The 18,785-nt window shown below is 38.8% G+C and overlaps 1 protein-coding gene across 1 annotated transcript in view; it reads left to right on the top strand.

Annotated features, from left to right (window-relative positions):
- SLC6A2 (solute carrier family 6 member 2) overlaps positions 1-13,588 on the top strand; it is a 210,871-nt gene extending 197,283 nt beyond the window's left edge. Inside the window, exons 13-15 of the mRNA XM_030204308.1 lie at positions 1,825-1,992; positions 10,148-10,219; positions 12,805-13,588. Of these exons, the coding sequence (XP_030060168.1) occupies positions 1,825-1,992; positions 10,148-10,219; positions 12,805-12,828 (264 nt within the window). The 3' untranslated portion in view covers positions 12,829-13,588. The remainder of the gene's footprint in view (positions 1-1,824; positions 1,993-10,147; positions 10,220-12,804) is intronic.
- Positions 13,589-18,785: the final 5,197 nt, after the last annotated feature.

Genomic DNA, 18,785 nt, shown 5'->3' with positions numbered 1-18,785 from the left:
TCACAATCTAATTTTGTACCTGAGACAATGGAGGGTTAAGTGACTTGTCCAAGATCACAAAGAGCAGCAGTGGGATTTGAAACAGGCACTTCTGGATGTCAAGACTGGTTCTCTAACCACTAGGTTACTCCTCCACTCTTGAGCAGGCGTAAATGTTAGTATGTAAAGTACAGAAGAACAAACCACAAAAGTGGAGGGAAGTGAAACACTACAGTCAAACAGTCAACAAGGAAAAAAGTAGTGTAGCTAACACAATTCTTCCAAGGACCAAGATGATGATCTCAAGTAAAAATAAAAGTCTTTATTTAATCAAAGACTCGGACTCAACACGGCACCATGTTTCAGCTGTGTGCCTGCCTCAGGAGTCTTTATAGATGGTATCAGAATGATTCATAAAAATGCATATAAAAGCAGTCTGTACAGATGGTATTGAAATATGTCTTGTCATAATGCAAAAGACTGCATATAATAGCAGTCTTGAAAAACATGCCAAATATGTCTGAAAGTGCAGCAGAGATAAGCTTAGCGATCGTGCGAAAATAAATGTCGCACTTTACAGACATATTTGGCATCTTTTTCAAGACTGCTTGAGATCATCTCTTTGGTCCTTGTTGACGTTATGTAAAGTACATACATATGCACTTTCTCTTACATTCTATATATGGCACCAAGATTCTGGCACTGAAAGTTTTGATCTGTATGCAAATTAATTAGCTTACGAGACAATTATTGCAATTAATTGATGTTAACAATGAATTATTACAGTTAATTGGCAATAATTGACATTTGTGCGCACATCTTCCAGCATCCTGTTATTTACTACCCTATGCACCATAATTCCTAGCATGCAACTCAATAGGGAGCATGGACAAGGGACTGGCAGGGGTATTCCTAAAAGTTCCACCTGGGGTTATAGACTAGCCGCATTTGCACACCAAAATGCCCAGAGTTGGGTGCTGACATTTACACCAGGTTTCAGCTGGCATAAATACCAATTTCCAGCTTTTGGCATGGAAATGGGTTCTAATCACTGTTCTATAAATGGCGCTTCATCCAGAGTGTCTTTTATTGAATAGCAGTCCATGCCATTTTTTTTCTGGCACTGAAATCTCAGCACCATTTACAGAATGCCCTCCTTTGTGAAAAGTGTAAACTCTTTCTAAAGAGTATGCACTGCTGATGGCAAAGAAAACATGAAGGAGCCCTTTTATTAAGCAGCATTAAAAAGTGGCCAATGCTATCCCCAGCGCAGGTCTTTCCTGCACACTGAGGCCACTTTTAGAGCAGTGGTAAAATGGCTTCCATTTTCCATTATTTCTATTAATGACTACATGCTAAGTTTCCCATTAGTATGTGAACAGTTACAAACACTTATTTTCTAGGTGGTAAGTTTCTCACATACTAACCAATATGCACACAACATGCCTACTCTCTACCCCCAGTGCTTTTTAACCTGCGATAAGCATGTGTTGGTGCTTACTGCAGCTTAGTAAAAGGACCTTAAAGTTTTGTGTTTTTCTGCTTGTTTTCATTTGCCAATGACATTAAAGAAACATGGAAAATTTCATCTACTGGCTAGATTTGCAATTGTTAACTGTGGACCCTTTTACAAAGGCATGAAAAGGTTGCACGCCTACAGCGCGGCTTAGTCAGCAGGGCCCTAAATCTGTTAGTGTGCATTAGTAAAAGGTGGTCTTATGACAACAATCAATATGTTTATGTGTATTATAATGTTGAAAATAAAGAAAAATAAAGATATAATGTTTTTAAATGCAGGTTGGCCAAATTCCACTTGGTTAATGCACTTTGTGGTTTTCATTTTAGTTTGTGGTCATTGCCAGTATAATAAATTTCAAACCTCTGACCTATGATGAGTATATCTACCCACAGTGGGCTAATCGTCTTGGATGGGGAATAGCAATGTCATCAATGATACTCGTGCCTGCTTACTTTGTCTATAAATTTCTGACTCTGCGTGGAACCTTTAAAGAGGTGAGTATTCCAAGAATAAATTATTGTAAAAATGTTATAATGGGAAAATATATGACAAATAGCTATTTTATTTGGCTTCTGTTCCAAACATATATGATTTAAGATTTATTTCATCCCACTGCTAAAAAAACCCCAGTATTCATTATCACTCATCCAGGTGGCAAGTATTATTGCTACCCATATAAGTGCCACTGATCATGGGCATGCCTGGATTATCTACAACATTATCAAGAAAATGCTGCTGAAAATCTCTGCAGACCACCCTAGAGCTATATGGATAGTATGTGGTGGTCCATAGATGAAGTTGGCATGGAGCTGAGAGTTACCTGGAGATCAGTGGCTTTCAGTGCCAGTATCCAGAGAACTATCCATGGGGTCCTTTCACCAAACTGCGGTAAAAAGTGGCCTTAGCACGTCCTTATGCAGGTCATTCCCTCTTGCTAAGGTCATTTTTACCATGGGGTAAAATAGCTTATTTTTCCATTTTACTACTACTACTACTTCATTGCTATAGCGCTACTAGACATACGCAGTACTTTACACTTGAACATGAAGAGAAAGTGCCTGCTCGACAGAGCTTACATCTATTTAGGATAGACAAATAGGACAAATTAGAGAGAAGGGAATTACTAAGATGGGAATGATAAAACATGGGTACTGAACAAGTGAATAGGGGTTAGGAGTTAAAAGCAGCATCAAAAAGGTGGGCTTTTAGCCTAGATTTGAAGACTGCCAGAGATGGAGCTTGACATACTGGCTCAGGAAGTCTATTCCAGGCATATGGTGCAGCAAGATAAAAGGAACAGAGTCTAGAGCTGGCAGTGGAGGAGAAGAATACAGAAAAGAGCTGCCGAGTGAATGCACTTGTATTTTCAGTTTTAATGGCCGCATGCTATTTTTCCTATTAGCGTGTGAGTTCCTACCACTATCTATTTTGTAGCCAGTAGGGACTCACGCACTAATCAGTTAGTGTGCAGCAATATAGAACACGCCCACTCTCTGCCCCAGACCCGCCCCCAACGCTAAAAAATAAACTTTATTTTTTTAGCGCATTGGTAGTGCATATACAAAAATTACCAAGAGACACCTGAACGTGCTCCAAGGTAAGGCATTTTTCACTGTGGTAACCATGTAACTTAAGACAGATAATTGCAGCTCTGCCCCTTATACCTGAATTCAGCACCGATATTCGGATAGGTGTTTATAAGGAATGTTTCGGTATCATGTTAAACGCAGTTGTCGGCATTTAATAGACATTCAACCTGCAAAGTCTGAATATTGACATGGGTTAGATATTCAAAACTGTATATCTAGTTAATTTCAGGAGATAACCAAATAAACCATCAGCTCTTCACATTTCAGGACCAACAATCAATTTGGGCTGACAGCTCGATGTCTGTCCAAACGTTAACCAGTTAAAAGGAGGAGGAGGGTTGAGCATGCTGAAAGTGCAGATAAGATTTAGGGGGGGGGGGGGAAAGTTATCATTGTGGGCTACCATTAAGGGGCCCTTTTACTAAGGTGCGGTACCATGCACTAAAAGGGTGCTGCTGCAGGACGATGCCGTATCAAGTCTTTTATGTAATACCATTGAAAGAAGAGTATTCTGTACAACAAAGGATAGTTGTATGTGCAATAAAAGTACAGTTTTAGTGCAATTAAAGTACTGTCTTACTTCAAGCCCCATTGTTTGCTGAGTCTCCCTCCATTTCCCACTACTTTATCTCCTAGCATCTAAATGATACCACTTGGCTCCTAGTGGTGGGGCAAAGCAAACAGGCAAAGATTTTAAAGTGAAATTCCCAGCACTGGCCTCACCCTTAACACCAACTCTTTTCCCCACAGGGAAAATATGTATGCTACTGGCAACACAAACACGTTTCGCACAGAGAGCAAGGACAATTTATAAAGTTTTTTTTTTCCCCTGCACACTTAAATACACATTTTCCTGCAGAAATCCCTTTGAAATTTACATGTATAAGTAGCCATGGGCTCAATATTTAAAGTAGCCATGGGCTCAATAGTTAAACTTTGTGCTAGCAAGACAAAATCTGAGATTAGTATATTTCCCCAAAACTCATTGCCCAGATGAAATTTTAATTGGCTTGAAAGAGGCAGCACCACAAATATTCCTATGGCATGTTTTTATTTTGTCTGCAGAGCACTTATATTCTCCAGTGTCCAACAAAGTTAGGGGTCCTTTTACTAAGCTTTGCTAAGAAATGGACTTTGTATGTCTTTATGCAGGTTTTTCTCACGTGCTAAGCCCATGTCTAGTATCCCATTGCTTGCCCTGGGATTGGTAGCTTGGAATGTTGCTACTACTTGGGTTTCTGCCTGGTACTTGTGACCTGGATCAGTCACTGTTGGAAGCAGGATACTGGACTAGATGGATTATTAGTCTGACTCAGTATAGCTATTTTTATGTTCTTATTATATCTTTTTTTCTGGGGCAGTAGCACGCAGCCATTAAAAAAAATTAACACAGGATCACTTATCACCTCCTATTTGAGGCATGAAGGGCTTGTGTTATGGATGTGCTAACCAGTTAGTGCGGCAGTAATGTCACTGCACAAGCTGATTAGTGCATGCACACACATTCTCCTCCCCTGACATGCCCCTCCCCCCCAAATAAAAAAATACTGTGTGGCTAGTGTGCACAGATGGCAAAACTAATGCAGAACGCTTTAGCATGTCCTGTGTTAGGCACACATTAGTAAAAGGACCCCTTAGTCCAATATATCAGACCATAGAAAAAGTAGGCTGCTTTTTGCAGGTATATTTGGAGGGAAACTTATCTGGAAACATTTTTTTAAATATTTAAATATAGTTATCCAGGTAACCTTATCTGGATATCTATGTTGTCCACTGGCTTATTGCCTGTGGACTTCTGTGTATAGACGTCTTTGTTTTTAATTATGTATGGCTTTTTTGGAAACTCTCTAAGTTGTAGGCAGTGTATAAATTTTTTAAATAAATCAAGAAATTGTTTTGTAATACAGATTAGCAAAATAACTTGTAGTTGAACTTGAATCAAAAAAATTTTGGCCTTGTGTTGAATGTAATTTTTGATTTTCCCCAGAACAGTCAGGAAAAGTTCTTCATAGCTTTCACAGAAAATTGGAAAAATCCAGTTGCATTTACTGAAATAAAATACAGTTTTGATGATGCACAAAAACTGGCATCAGATCTGTCTGCTGCCTATTTGTTGATACACAGAAAACAGCAAAGGAATTTTCCAAAACATTTAGCAAAGCAATTCAGTAAAAGTATGAAAATTCTTGCAAGAATTAACTCTGGCCACATTGCTGATGAAATCAACAGTTCCCATTCAAGTGGATTAGGCACTTAAATGCTTTTTTACATTTGGGAAAAATAACAAAAGCTAGGTTGACTAAACCTTTTTTTATTCTATCATAGAAAACCATCTAAAATGTCTTAACATCTTCTGCCTGTTTTGAAATACTGGCTGTATTTTTTCATGCAGTCATATTTTAACATAGCCAACGAAACCAAAGCACGTAATGAACACTAAATAACTCTTCTTCCCTACGATTCTCTAATGTGTCTGTAACACATGAATCTCATTCGACCATAACATCACTTTGTATTTGTTTCATCACCGGAGGTGGCTAATGCCTCACGGTACCATGTAAGCCACATTGAGCCTGCAAAAAGGTGGGAAAATGTGGGGTACAAATGTAACAAATAAATAAATAAAATAAATTATTTACCATGGTACTAAAAGGCAGTGGCACAACTTCATATTATCAACAGGACAATTGTATGTGAATTTGTGCAAGCATCATCCAGTACAGACAAGCCTCTGCTTTTACAAAGGCATGCTAGAGTTTTTAGAACGCACTAAAACTAAGCATGTGCTAAACGCTACAGACTCCCATATATTCCTATGGGCCTCTTTAGTGTGCTAAAAATGCTACAGCACCTTTGTAAAAGATACCCTTGAATATCTTTTACATTTAACGCACTTAGCAAACTCTGACTGGTGTGCAGCATTTTTGCAAAACATGATTACTCCTGTTACATCACAGACATCTAGCTGAGGTACAAATGTAAACTCCAAACACCTTTCCATTCCTGCCACACTGCCCGTCCCCCCCCCCCCCCCCTTTCACAAATCAAAGGCACTACTACTAAAATATTTAGTCAAAAACTCAACCTTTCAGAAGGCTCCTAAATCTTAAATAACTTTCCTGTCTTCATAACAGAATTGGCAAGGCATTCCACAATGCTGGCCTAAAGTAACCGAATGCCGACCTTGTGGTTAAAGATGATCTGACCTCACATATTGTCGACACCTCCAGCAATAATTGCTGGGAATATTTCAACCCTCTGACAGGCTCATGCCTCACCAGCCATTCAGCAAGATATTAAAATGCTGAAATGACAACATTTTGAATTGAATTCTCGCCTCTTTTTCCAACTCTTCCACCTAATACTACTGCTTATCATTTCTATAGCACTACTAGATGTACTCTGCACTGTACACAAATACAAAAGAGACAGTCCCTGCTCAACAGAGTTTACGATCTATTCAAAATAGACAAACTGGACCAATAAGGGATTAGGGAGTTAGATTTGTTATGGGAATGATTAAAACAACAAGGGTATTAAACAGGTGAATATCTCTGTGTCTGACGTATGAATGTCATTTTATGATTATTTGACCTACTATCTTGTCTTCTTTTCTACCTTTTAATTAAAGTTTCTAAATGTATATTCTTTTAAAGTTTTTTTGTAATATTTGCTTTGTAAACCATTCTGTTTTGCTATGCAATAAGTAACGGTACAGTAAATAAATAAATAAACGATAAGAGATAAAAACAGCCTGAAGGGCCAGAGATGGAATTAGGAAGTCTATTGCAGGCATATGGCACAGCAGGATAGAAGGAATGGAGTCTGAAGTTGCAGTGGAGGAGAAGGGTACAGAAAAGACTGACTTAGCTGATGAAGGGACTTCCCAGGGAGCTTGAAGAGAGAGAGAAAAGAGGAAAGATACTGAAGAGCTGCAGAATGAATGCACTTGTAAGTCAGTATGAGATGTTTGAACTATATGTAGAAATAGATAGGGAGCCAATGAAATGACTTGAAAATAGGAGTTATGTAAAATAGTGCCAGTTGTGGAAAATAAATCGTGCAGCAGAATTTTGAAGGGAAGAGAGATGGTTTAGTGGGCAGGTCTGTCGAAAGACCCAGCGAGGCCCGGGCCAGGACCGGACCACTGTGCCCCCCCCCCCCCCCCGCCCACCTGGGCTGCCACCACCAACATGCTGGGCCACCCCCCACACTCGGACTACCGTCCCGCCCTTATCTTACTGTCTCTACTGCTGCTGTCCTCTCCTACTCCTGTGTGCCAGGATTCGGGACCCAGGTGTTTGCATTAACATGATATCACGTTAATGCAATCATCCAGGTCCTGGGAAGCATGCAGCAGGAGCTGGAGAGAGACAGACCTGGAAGCTGGCAGGCAGGAAGAAGCTTGCCGCGCTGGGCCCCGTCCCCCCCATTGGAGGCTGGGACCAAGGAATTTTGTTCCACCTGCTCCCCCCCTTCTTGGCGGCCCTGTTAGTGGGATATTTGTAAGTAGTCCATCAAAATTGGTGTCACTTTCCCACACTACTACACTATTGCTACACTGTCTCACTTGAATGCATTCAAAAACACTTAGATCCTGGTTTAATAAGAGTATTTCTACAGACAAAGAGGAGTAAAATGAAAGATAAAGTTTACAGACAGTTCAAAATACAGCTCTGAGAGTTCTTACTCATTCCAAGCAATATTATTTTGTATTCAGTTTAAAATTGTTATTTTTACATTTAAGGCATTTTAGTGTAGAACCCCATCTTTCCTGGCAGCTCTCTTTACACCTTATGCTCCACCAAGACTGCTTCTATCCTTGAATGATCATCGGTTGTACATTCCATCTCCAAGGAATGTCCTTCTCAAATCAACAAGTCATTCAGCATTTTTTAGTGTTGCCCCTTCTCTTTGGAACGCTTTGCCACCAGAAGTATGTCTAGAGTTGTCCTACCCTAAATTCCGCTCAGTGCTCAAAACTTATGTATTCTAAGCTGCATCGATGTCCGACAGCAGAGCAGCTTGGGTCCATTGATCCATTTTAAGGTGAAACTTACCCTCTTGTGGATACGTTTGGGTTTTTTTCTCCTTGCATTCACATGTGAATGTTCTTTCCTATCATATCTGGCGTTCTTTTTCATCTTTTAACTATATTGATTTTATTTGTTATTGTACACCACCCTGTTATACCTACAGGAAGGGTGGTATAGCAAGTCGAGAAAAACCATGAACCATATATGTGTGCACATACGTACATAAATGCTGAAAATCCACCTCAATGCTATTCTGTAAATACATGCATATCTTACTTTAGAAAGTAGGTGCCACATAGGTGTCCTCTGGATGCCTATATATAGGTGCACTGTTATAGAATTGCCCACCACAAGGAAGAAAAGTGAATCAGCCAAATATAACTTAATTTTCTACCTCTGACTGGCTAACTGTCCAAATTCATAGGGTGCACAAAAAAATTTTACAGGTGCCTTAATGAACCGAAATTACACTAACAAATTAATATTCATACTCTACTTTCATGTAGAAAATTGATGCAAACTCTGTATGTGTTGATTTGTACTTGGCTCTCACATAGTTAGGAACTGAGCCATCAGCTCCCACTTCCTCACTTGTCCTGGTAGCATGGCTTTTTTTGTGCCAATACGCACCAGTATGGCATACCGGCACCTTTTTTTCCCTGCAGCTGGCCTGCACCCTTCTGCTCGCTACCCTCTTCCCCCCGACCCTCCTTTTCTTTAGTGACTCAGCAGCGATTAAAAGTGTACCTGGCGGTAATCGGGCAGTGCCGTGTGCTACTCGGTTACTGCCGGAATATCACGGGAGCTCTTACCGCTACCTCAATGTGTGGCAGTAAGGGCTCTCCCCTGAAATGACCTCATGGCAAGTGTTTTACTTGCCGCATGGCCATTTCCTTCAGGAAAGAGACACTACGGTAAAAGGGGGCCTCAGCATGTGTGAAAAAACATGCTTTGACGCCAGCGCAGGCCCCCTTTTGCCACAGCTTGGTAAAAGATGCCTAAGTTTGTAAAATTTCAATAAATAAATAAAATACATACTTGTATGTTCACTTCGCTCATTTACGTTTACACCTGCTCCCAAATGAACACACGTGCATTTAAGCTGTGCATTCCATTGAATTTGTGGCATTATTGTAGAAAAATACATAGGCGCCTACATTGTTTTTATACAATAGCCCCAAAATGGGTGCCTACTTTGCCTTTGAACCTAGGCAACCTGTTATAATTTACCATTCAAGAGGGTGGTTCCATAAGGAGCTGTCTGGTTTTAGGTGGTAAAACCACGCATAAATGCCAGTATTCTAGTCATTTACACATTGACTATGAACCTAATAACTGCAGTCACCTAAATAGCTGCCCTAATTCTAAACCAAACAAATTTTATGCAATGAGATTTCAGAAAATTTTCATTCCCCTAGTGATTCCTGCACGGCAAATGAGAGGAAGCCCACAGGAATTGAATGGGTTTCCTCTCACTTGCTGTACTGAGAATCAGTATTGCAGCTTTGTAAAAGAGGCCCCTGGTTGGTAAAGATTAGCTGAAGCTTTGACTAACGTTAATTCCATAAAATTGCTCACTTATTTTTGCCACTCCCAAAGGAAACAATAGAATATGCATAGCTACAGTGGCATTGTGCCTACCTCAGTCAGACGCAAATGATTCCAGGTCTGAGGACTACAAAATGTAAATAAAAGATATACTTGTACTTAGCATGTCTAAGCGTGAAGGGCATTAAGCAAATATTTATGGGTTCCTCTGTTTCTGACCTTTTTTGTATGGCCATAATGAAGATGACTTTGGTATATCTGCATTTACAACAGTTGCAAGTAAAAAAAGATTTATGCCAATTTTATTACATTTTCTCCAGTTTAAGATTTAACTTTTGGAAAATTTCAAGCATCGGTATTACATTAACGTCTATAAATAAATATACCTCCCAGAAGCCAAATGAGACCATTATGTACTATTTTCAGTGTAAATACTCTATAGTGACTTATGTTTCTTCATAACCATTACTTTCCAGAGAATAGCTTATTGTATTGTGCCAGAAAATGAACATCATCTTGTGGTACAAGGAGACGTGAGGCAGTTCAAGGTTGGTATTTTTCTCAAAATCTTAGATTACATGGGGTTTTCTCTGCATATGGAGCTACAGAGCTATCTAGCTAGCTGAATGAATTTTACCAGTAACTGTCTAACAGCAGCACGAATCACTCTATGTGTGTGTTCAGCTTCAAATGCTGTGGCCAGCATTTAAAAAAACATCAAACACACTGGGTCCGATATTCGATGCGAGTTAACCAGCCGGGAATGGCCACCAACCGGTAAACTTGTGTCTTGGTGGATAACCAGTCATTTTCAGCGGCATTGAACTATTTATCGCTGCTGAAAATGCCTGGTTAGCGCTGAAAATAAAGCCAGCGATGCTGAAGGCATTCTGGGGGTGTTACTGCTTAAGTCCCAATATTTGGAACTTAAACCAGCCAGGCTTAGCAGCCAAATAAGGTCACGTAAAAAGCAAACCTATCTTTGCCTGCTAAGCCATGGCTGGTTAAGTCTGAATATCGACTTAATCATTCATGCACTAGCCGGCGTTGAAAAGCCCAGATATTCAATGCTGGTTGCCGGAAATGGACCAGCATGCAGCCATTTCCTAACTGGCTAGGTTAGGGGTGGCATGGGGCAGAGTATGGACAGAACCATAACTTATCTGGTTAGCAGTGATCTAATAGGTTTTGGGACCCTTTTACAAAGCTGTGGGAGGGCTAATGCACAGGTAGCACCCATCAAGTCGGCACTACCACCAGGGTAGCTCATGCACCCAGCAGTAATTCCGAGTTTGGCGCATGCCAAATCCCACGGAAGAAAATATTTTTCAATTTTCTATCATGGAGGGCGTTCCTAGCGGTAATTGGCAGTGAGGTCACTTTGGCATGTGCTGCATGGTTACTGTCCGGGTAGCGCATGAGCTAAGTCAGTGCCTGGTTGTAAGGGCTCAGGCCATAAATAAGCACACACTGGTTTTAATTTTTGTGCATTAAAAAATGGCCTTTTTTCTAGCTGTGGTAAAAAGTGACCCAGCTCACACCCGAAAGATGTGCCCACACTACTTTTTACTGTGGCTTTGTTAAAAGGATCCCCTAAGTATGTGGATAAAGTTAGGCCAGCTTAAAGGCTGTCCTAATTTTATCCATCAAGTTATCCAGGCACTGGTCTAAATACCGGCCCGGTTAACTTCTGGGTTGCTGCAAATATTAAATGTTGCTTCCAAAATGGAACAATTTCATCAGTTTTAACTAAGAAGTGCACCCTGCGTATCACTTTCTTATTAATAGCAGGAGAATGAAGTCAACATGTAGTGTATGCAGTATTTTTTTTTTTTTTTTAAAGCTCTGATTTTAATAAAGTTGTATGCCAATTTTATTACATTTTCTCCAGTTTAAGATTTAACTTTTGGAAAATTTCAAACAGCAGTATTACATTAACATCTATAAATAAAATTGGTCGCAAAGTAATCAATAAAGTAGTAATAATTATGGGGTCCTTTAACAAAGCTGAGGTAAAAGGGGGCCTGTGCCAGTGTCAGTGCCTGTTTTTGACATGTGCTGAGGCCTCCTTTTATAAAACTCTAAAAACCTGGTTATTTGAGAAATTTTATGGAGTTTACTTTTGTTCTTCTTCATTTGGAAATCTAAATGTATTTCCTGGAAGATATGATCCTGCTTCTCTTTGTGTAATCCACAGTGAACTGGTCAGGTGTTTCCAGACTAGAAGTATAGTATAGGACTTGTATTGAAAAAATGCAAGTAATGCATTCAGTTGTTACCACATTACTTTTGCAGTTGCCACACATCAATTTCCTGCTGTGAGCTGCAGTAACTGCAAAATCTAATGCACTTTATAAAAAGGCCCCCTTGAATTCTGACTGAATGAATGAAATATTACCAATTCTCAGTTATTAGTGGAATTCAGATGTTCTGTCTTGATAGATCCATGAATTCATCTAATGTTAGTAATAGCCCCATGTCTGCAACTATGAATAACATCCTACCCTAATGACCCAACTTAAGTTTTTAAGCCCACCCACATGATTCCTGCCCCAAAGATCATTATACCTTTGACCATGTCTGAAAATCTCCTTATGCTTATTCCTCAATCTCTTCATCTCCATCCTTCCTACTCCTTACCCCTCCCAATCTCTTCTCCTTTTGCTCATCCTATCTTTGTTTACCTCTCCATGCTCAATTTACATATCGTCAAAACCCCACTACTACTATGTTTACTACAACTTGTAACATTCTCCTTCAAGACTTTGTAATTCTATTTACTATGTAAGCTGCATTGAACCTGCTATGTATGGGAAAGTGCGGGGTACAAATGTAATTAATAATAATAATCTTCCTTTACCTTTTGGCTGCTACAGTAAGTTCAGAAATATGACAACAATCTCTGGTTAGGTTTGAATGAATTGCACAGCTAAATGTTAGGGGGAAGTTATCAATACAGGCTACTGTTAAGATGGGTTATGGGTCCCATTTTATGCAATGAGACCCTGTGCTCAAACAACACAACTTGTGGTAAAATAATTAGTCTTAATGGTGGCCAGTGTTGATAACTTCCCATTTTAATGGATCAATCTTCTACTGAAGAAATATTTACTGACTTAACTTTCTTTTGCAGCTCCAACACTGGATGGCAATATGACAAATAGAAGGTTCGAGGGAGAAAATTCACGTCCGTTTTATTGCCAAGAAGGTTACACTTTGGGACTGTGTCAGACATGACTGGATCGCAGCTCTTCTTCCTTGTTCTTCTCATGGGGAGAAGACAAATCTTCTGATATCCATTTACAATACCTCCTTTTTTTACTTGCTTTAAAGATGAACTAATTGAATGGCTTTTATTTTCCTTATAGTTCTCAGTGTTATTCATCTGTGCTTGATATAACTGGTGCGCTTTGGTGCATAAGGAAATGGGAGAAGGTGAACCACAGGATAAGCCCCTCAATGGATGTGGTTAAGTCTCTTTTATCATGATCCACTAAGGCAAACATAATCTAACTGTATTCCTTTTTTTAAAAAAATGTTTTCACTTCTTAGAGCCTATGTTTGATGTAACTGTGTGCTTCCTGTCTGGTCTTAAAGGAAATATTTGTACCTCGATTCTTGGAAGCAACAATAACTGTACTGTACCTGCCCAGTAGCATTTTATTTTCCCTAATCCTGACGAATACTGCTTCATGTATTTTTCCATTCTTTAGAAAGAAATAATGAAGACTCACAGAAATTATGAGTACTGGTTAAATATTAGTTTCTTTAAAGAGAAGATGCTCTTGATAAGTTTATTTCTATGCCATACAACTGTGCAGTTGTAAACCTTAGGGTCAGTTCTCAAAGGATTTAGGGGCACAGTTATCAATATGAGCTACCGTTAGACCTGGTATTTTACCACTAACTCATGTTAGTTTAGCCATCTGGGGGTGGGGGGGAGTTATCAATGTGGGCTACTGTTAAGATGGATTATTTTACTACAAGTTGTGCTATTTTATCACAGGGTCTCATTGCATAAAAATGGGACCCTATGCTAAAATAGCACAACTTGTGGTAAAATAATTCATCTTAATAGTAGCCCAATATGATAACACCCACCCCCAATTACTAATAACTGGGGTTAACAGTAAAATAGCACATCTTAATGGTAGCTTACCCCCATGTTTACAAAGTCACGCAGCATTGCCAACACAGCCCATTCAAAATGAATAGGCCATGTCAGCAGTACCACACTAGCAGCTGCTAGCAAGGCTTTGTAAACAGAGGCCTAAATTTGATAAAATCACCCTTTAGTTTCCTAATTTAGGACATAGAGGGCGGGGATCAATATTTAAAAGCATATATCCAGTTCGACATCAGAATTAATAGGATTAATGTTAATTTTTAACAATTTCCCTCAGACTGATAAATGCATAATGTTTGGCCAGACATCTTGAAGCCTAGTCAAAAGCTATATCTTTAAAATAAAGAGGAGTCAGAAGTGTGGCAAAGATGGGTTTTTAGCTGGACAATGACAATATTCAGCATCTATCTGGTTAAAGTTATCCAGATAAGGCAGCCACAGATATTCTGGCTAAGATATTCAGATAAAGATATGTGGATATGATTAACCCCCTGTATTCCTTGGCACTTTCTTTATCCTGATTTCATTTTAAATATCCGGATAATGTCATCTTCCTTAATTAAGGAATAACAAGTTGAACAGAGACCGTATTTATTGCAGTATACTAATAATTTTTTTATGTTGAATATTCAAGCTTTTGACTTCCTAATACTACAAGATGTGCAGAAGCAACACATTTACGGTTTGTTTTGGTAAATTAGGGCTTTTCCCCACTTTTTCTTAATTTTTTTTGTTCATTTAAAAACATTTAATGTGTTAGACCTTTTTTAACTCATGCAAAGTGACTGTATGTGTATTAGCATGTCGATTAATATGTGTTAAATCAATTTTCCAATTTTTAATTTTTTTAAAGCTAGCAAACCAAATGCACTGTAATGAATGTGCATTCCTAATGTACAGTGGTGAGCTTTCAGTATAATTATCCTATCATAAGGATAAGCCAAAGCAAGGAAATTTTTAGGGGCCCTTTTACTATAAAGCATTAAAATCTGGCCTTTACATATTTTAAAGTGGGAATTTCCCATATTCTAAGCCCAATTTTAATGCAGCAGTAGTTAGGAATTTTTAAATTTAAATATTTAATTTAATTTAATTTTTGCAGGCCCCACTCTAATTTTTTCATTAGCACATGGGACTTGGCAAAAAATTTAACCCGGGAGCACTTACTGCCTCCTGTTTAGGAGGTGCTAATGGCTATTGCATTAAGTCTGCATTATCCAGTTATTATATGCTAATGCAAATGCGCCAGCTGGATAGCACTGCCATGCACATGACAAGCCTCCTCCCAAAAATATTAAATAAAAAAAAATAACATGCAATTAGCAACTGCAAACTGGCAAACTACCATAAAACACTTTTACTTGTTTTGCGGTCAGCCTTTATTCACGCACTAAACACGCGTAAGGGCCCCTTAGATAAGAAGATCAGGGATTAGTTATAATCTATGGATGCAGACTCAGTGGGGGTTGCTTTACATTTTATTTTGTAGAGAGTATTACTGTATCTATTTTTGTGTTCCTGACAGGATGCATGCAATAGACTGCTGTAACACTGTAACAGCTGGATCTGGGCTGCTGCTGCCACTGCAAGAAGATAGCACTATCATTACCAGAATTCTCAACTGCTCTGCCATATTCACAGGGCAATATTGGAAATATAAAGATAATGGACTGATTATGGAATTAATTTACCGAAATAATATTTTAATAATCTGAAAAAGCCTTCTAAAGTAGTTGTCAGTGCTTAAAGGCATTTTGGGCAAATTATGGGGCCCTTTTATTAAGCCGCGAAAGCGTCTACACGTGACCAACGTGCACCAAAATGGAATTACCACATGGCTGCTGCATGGCTCTTTCGGTAATTTCATTTTTGCCGCACATCCGATACAAGTGGCTGCACAATACCGCGCATATCGGATGTGCGCCAAGTGGCATTTGGCGCATGTAGGTCATTACCGCCCAGTTATTGTGTGAGACTTTACCACTAGGTCAATGGCTGGCAGTAAGGTCTCAGACCCAAAATTAACGCACTGCAATTTTGATTTTGCCGCACATCCATTTTCAGCAGAAATAAAAATAGGCCTTTCTTTTACAGGTGCACTGAAAAATGATTCTGCCCATGCCCAAAACCCACGCCTACACTACCGCAGGCCATTTTTCAATGCACCTTAGTAAAAGGACCCCTAATATGTCTCTACTATGCTACTACTATTTTTGTCTATTGGTGCTAATTGCATTTAATTAAAATTTATGTGCGTACATTTTATATGTTTATGTTTCTTATGGCACTTATATACCATCTTTCAAAAAAAAAGTGTGGGTCCAAACACAGAGCACGGTCATGGGCGGATTGGGGGTGTTCCCACAATTTATGTGTGTTGTTATAGAATAACGGGGACCTGCACCTAATTTAGGCATGGGAATTTACACCAAGGTTTCGTTAACATAAATGGTAGACACAGTTCCCAGCTCTATGCACTATTCTATAAATGGTGTCTAACTTTAAGCACTGTTTATAGAATAACACTATGAGCTATTTTATGACGATAAATTTTTAGAAGTCATTTATAGAATGTAGTCCTATATGCGTAAACCTTAAGCTTATACTAGGAGACAAGATTAAGGACAGGACTGTGCTAGCACAAAAGTTAGTCCCAAAAAATAGCAAGGCAGATGATCCGCAAAATCCAATGTGGAGACAAACAAAGCAGATCGGCCAATAGTACAAATAAAACTTTATTGTAAGGTAAGTGCCTGACACAGTCTGTGTTTCGCCCAAAAGGGCTGCGTCATACAGACTGTGTCGGGCACTTACCTTACAATAAAGTTTTATTTGTACTACTGACAGATCTGCTTTGTTTGTCTCCACACTAGCACAAAAGTTATACATACGGTAGTGAAATCCAGGCATTCTGCAAATAACATATATTAGGCTAAGGTAGCAGGCTTAGCTTATATATATAAACAGTGATGTGGTCACTACTTATTTGCATATTCAGTGGCATCCTTTAAATGGCTGAAGCTGCTGAATATATGTAAAAAAAATTAAGGGATCCTTTTACTAAAATGCACTAGAATTTTGATTTAACAAAGCACTTTTGGGTGTTTTTAAAAAATATATTTTATTGCAGGTCATGTGCTAATGTTATCATTAGAACATGGTACCTGCGTAGAGTTGCAGCAGCACAATGAAGAGAGAGTCAAAGTACACTGCACAAAGCATGAAAAACAGCACAAAGGGCCTGTCTTGAAGGCCCTTTGACCTGCATAGAGTTAACATGAGATGGGAGAACATTCCGCCTCTTATTTAGAAAGCGCTAAGTGCTCCCAGGTTAACTCTGCATTATCTAATTAGCGTGCACTAATCATAACAGGCTAAGGACTCTTTTTCCATAGCCGCGGTAGTGATTCCCACTCGGCAAAGATGACAAAGCCCAAAGGAATTGAATGGGCTTTGTCACATTTACCGCACTGGAAATCAGTACCGCGGCTTTGTAAAAGGAGCCCTAACTGAATAATCAGGAATGCCTACTCTCCACCCATGACACGGCCCCTATCAAAAACGTTCTTAGCAAATCAGTAGTGTGCGTGTTAGCAGGCGCAAACAGGCAAAATACAGCAAAATGCTTTACCATGTTTCCATGGTAGCCTGTTTGCATGTGCTAACTGCAGTTTAAGGGCTTAACGCCCTTTAGTAAAAGAGCCTCGAAATGCTGGTGCTTAACTTTATGTATTCAAAACAAAAAGGTAGTGGAGTATAATGCAAAAGTGCCCAATAGTTTTAGAGTAGGTTACAACCTACCCATTTTGCCATGTGCTTCATCAGGAGACCTTGCTATTGGCGACTCTCACTGAGTTTCAAAAATGGTGGCCATTGTGCTTAAACGTGTTTAAGCACAGTGGCCGCCATTTTTTTGAAAATCAATGAGAGTTATAACCTACTCTAAAACCATTGGGCACTTTTGCATTATACTCCACTGCTTTTTGTATACGTGATAATTTTAGTGGTTTGACGCCACAATAATTTAACTTTATGTATTAGCAGGCCGATTGAATATCAGCCCTAAATCTCTACATTGATCTGGGAAAAAAAAGCAGATTTTACAGACACCTTCCAGTTCTTTCCCTAACTCTCACTTCAGTGTCATTTAACTATTTATCATACGTTCCAAACCAATCCAGAAGCCAAAAAAAAAAAAAAAAAATCCAAGAGCAGACAAATTTATCTACTTTTACTGTTTTGTACATTTAGCAACATCTTTCCTATTAGCTATTCCAGTTTTTGTAAATCCTAACTGACTGATATCTTTATTTGCCTGGGAAAAAAAAGGCATTTGAGCTCTGTGGAATTACATGTACATCTATGTACGTGTGTGGGTAAGTGTGAGACTGTTGTATGTGTGTGTGTGTGTATGTGCATGCATGTGTGTGTATGCATTTGTGTAAGAGGCCAAGCAAATGAACTACTCTAAATACAGATACAAGATACAGGAAATAAATACGTTTCTTATAATGAGGTATGTATGACATACAGTATATAATCCTGTTAAATATGCACAAGATGTTTATACAATTGGTGAATGTAAAGTCTGTTTAAAAGTATGTGTCCTTATATTACTGCATATCTTTGTGATCTGTGTAAATAAGAACTGTTTTAAACTATATCATAAATGTAACATATTACAATATGGTGTATAATAAAACAAAAATGTGTTTAAAGTGGCAAAAAAAACCTCTAACAAGGTAAAAACATGTACATTGCAACAATAAAAGGTATAAACAACCTAGACTTTGTGACTTCTGGTCACTTATGTGATTTCTTGTCAAGATGGGTGTGAATTAGTATAGAATGTACTCGTTTTGAGGGAGATCTTATCTTCTCTCGCTTTTTTTTTTTTTTAAACAACTATGATTCATAAAGTGCAGGAAGTTTAAAAAAAACTGCACAGGTTATCTTTGGTATGTGCTGTTGCAATTAATGACAAATTA

The sequence above is a fragment of the Microcaecilia unicolor genome, chromosome 5, assembly GCF_901765095.1.
Source record: "Microcaecilia unicolor chromosome 5, aMicUni1.1, whole genome shotgun sequence".
NCBI lineage: Eukaryota > Metazoa > Chordata > Amphibia > Gymnophiona > Siphonopidae > Microcaecilia > Microcaecilia unicolor.
Note: the sequence above shows the minus strand (reverse complement) of the source record. Positions and strands in the feature narration are given on the sequence as shown.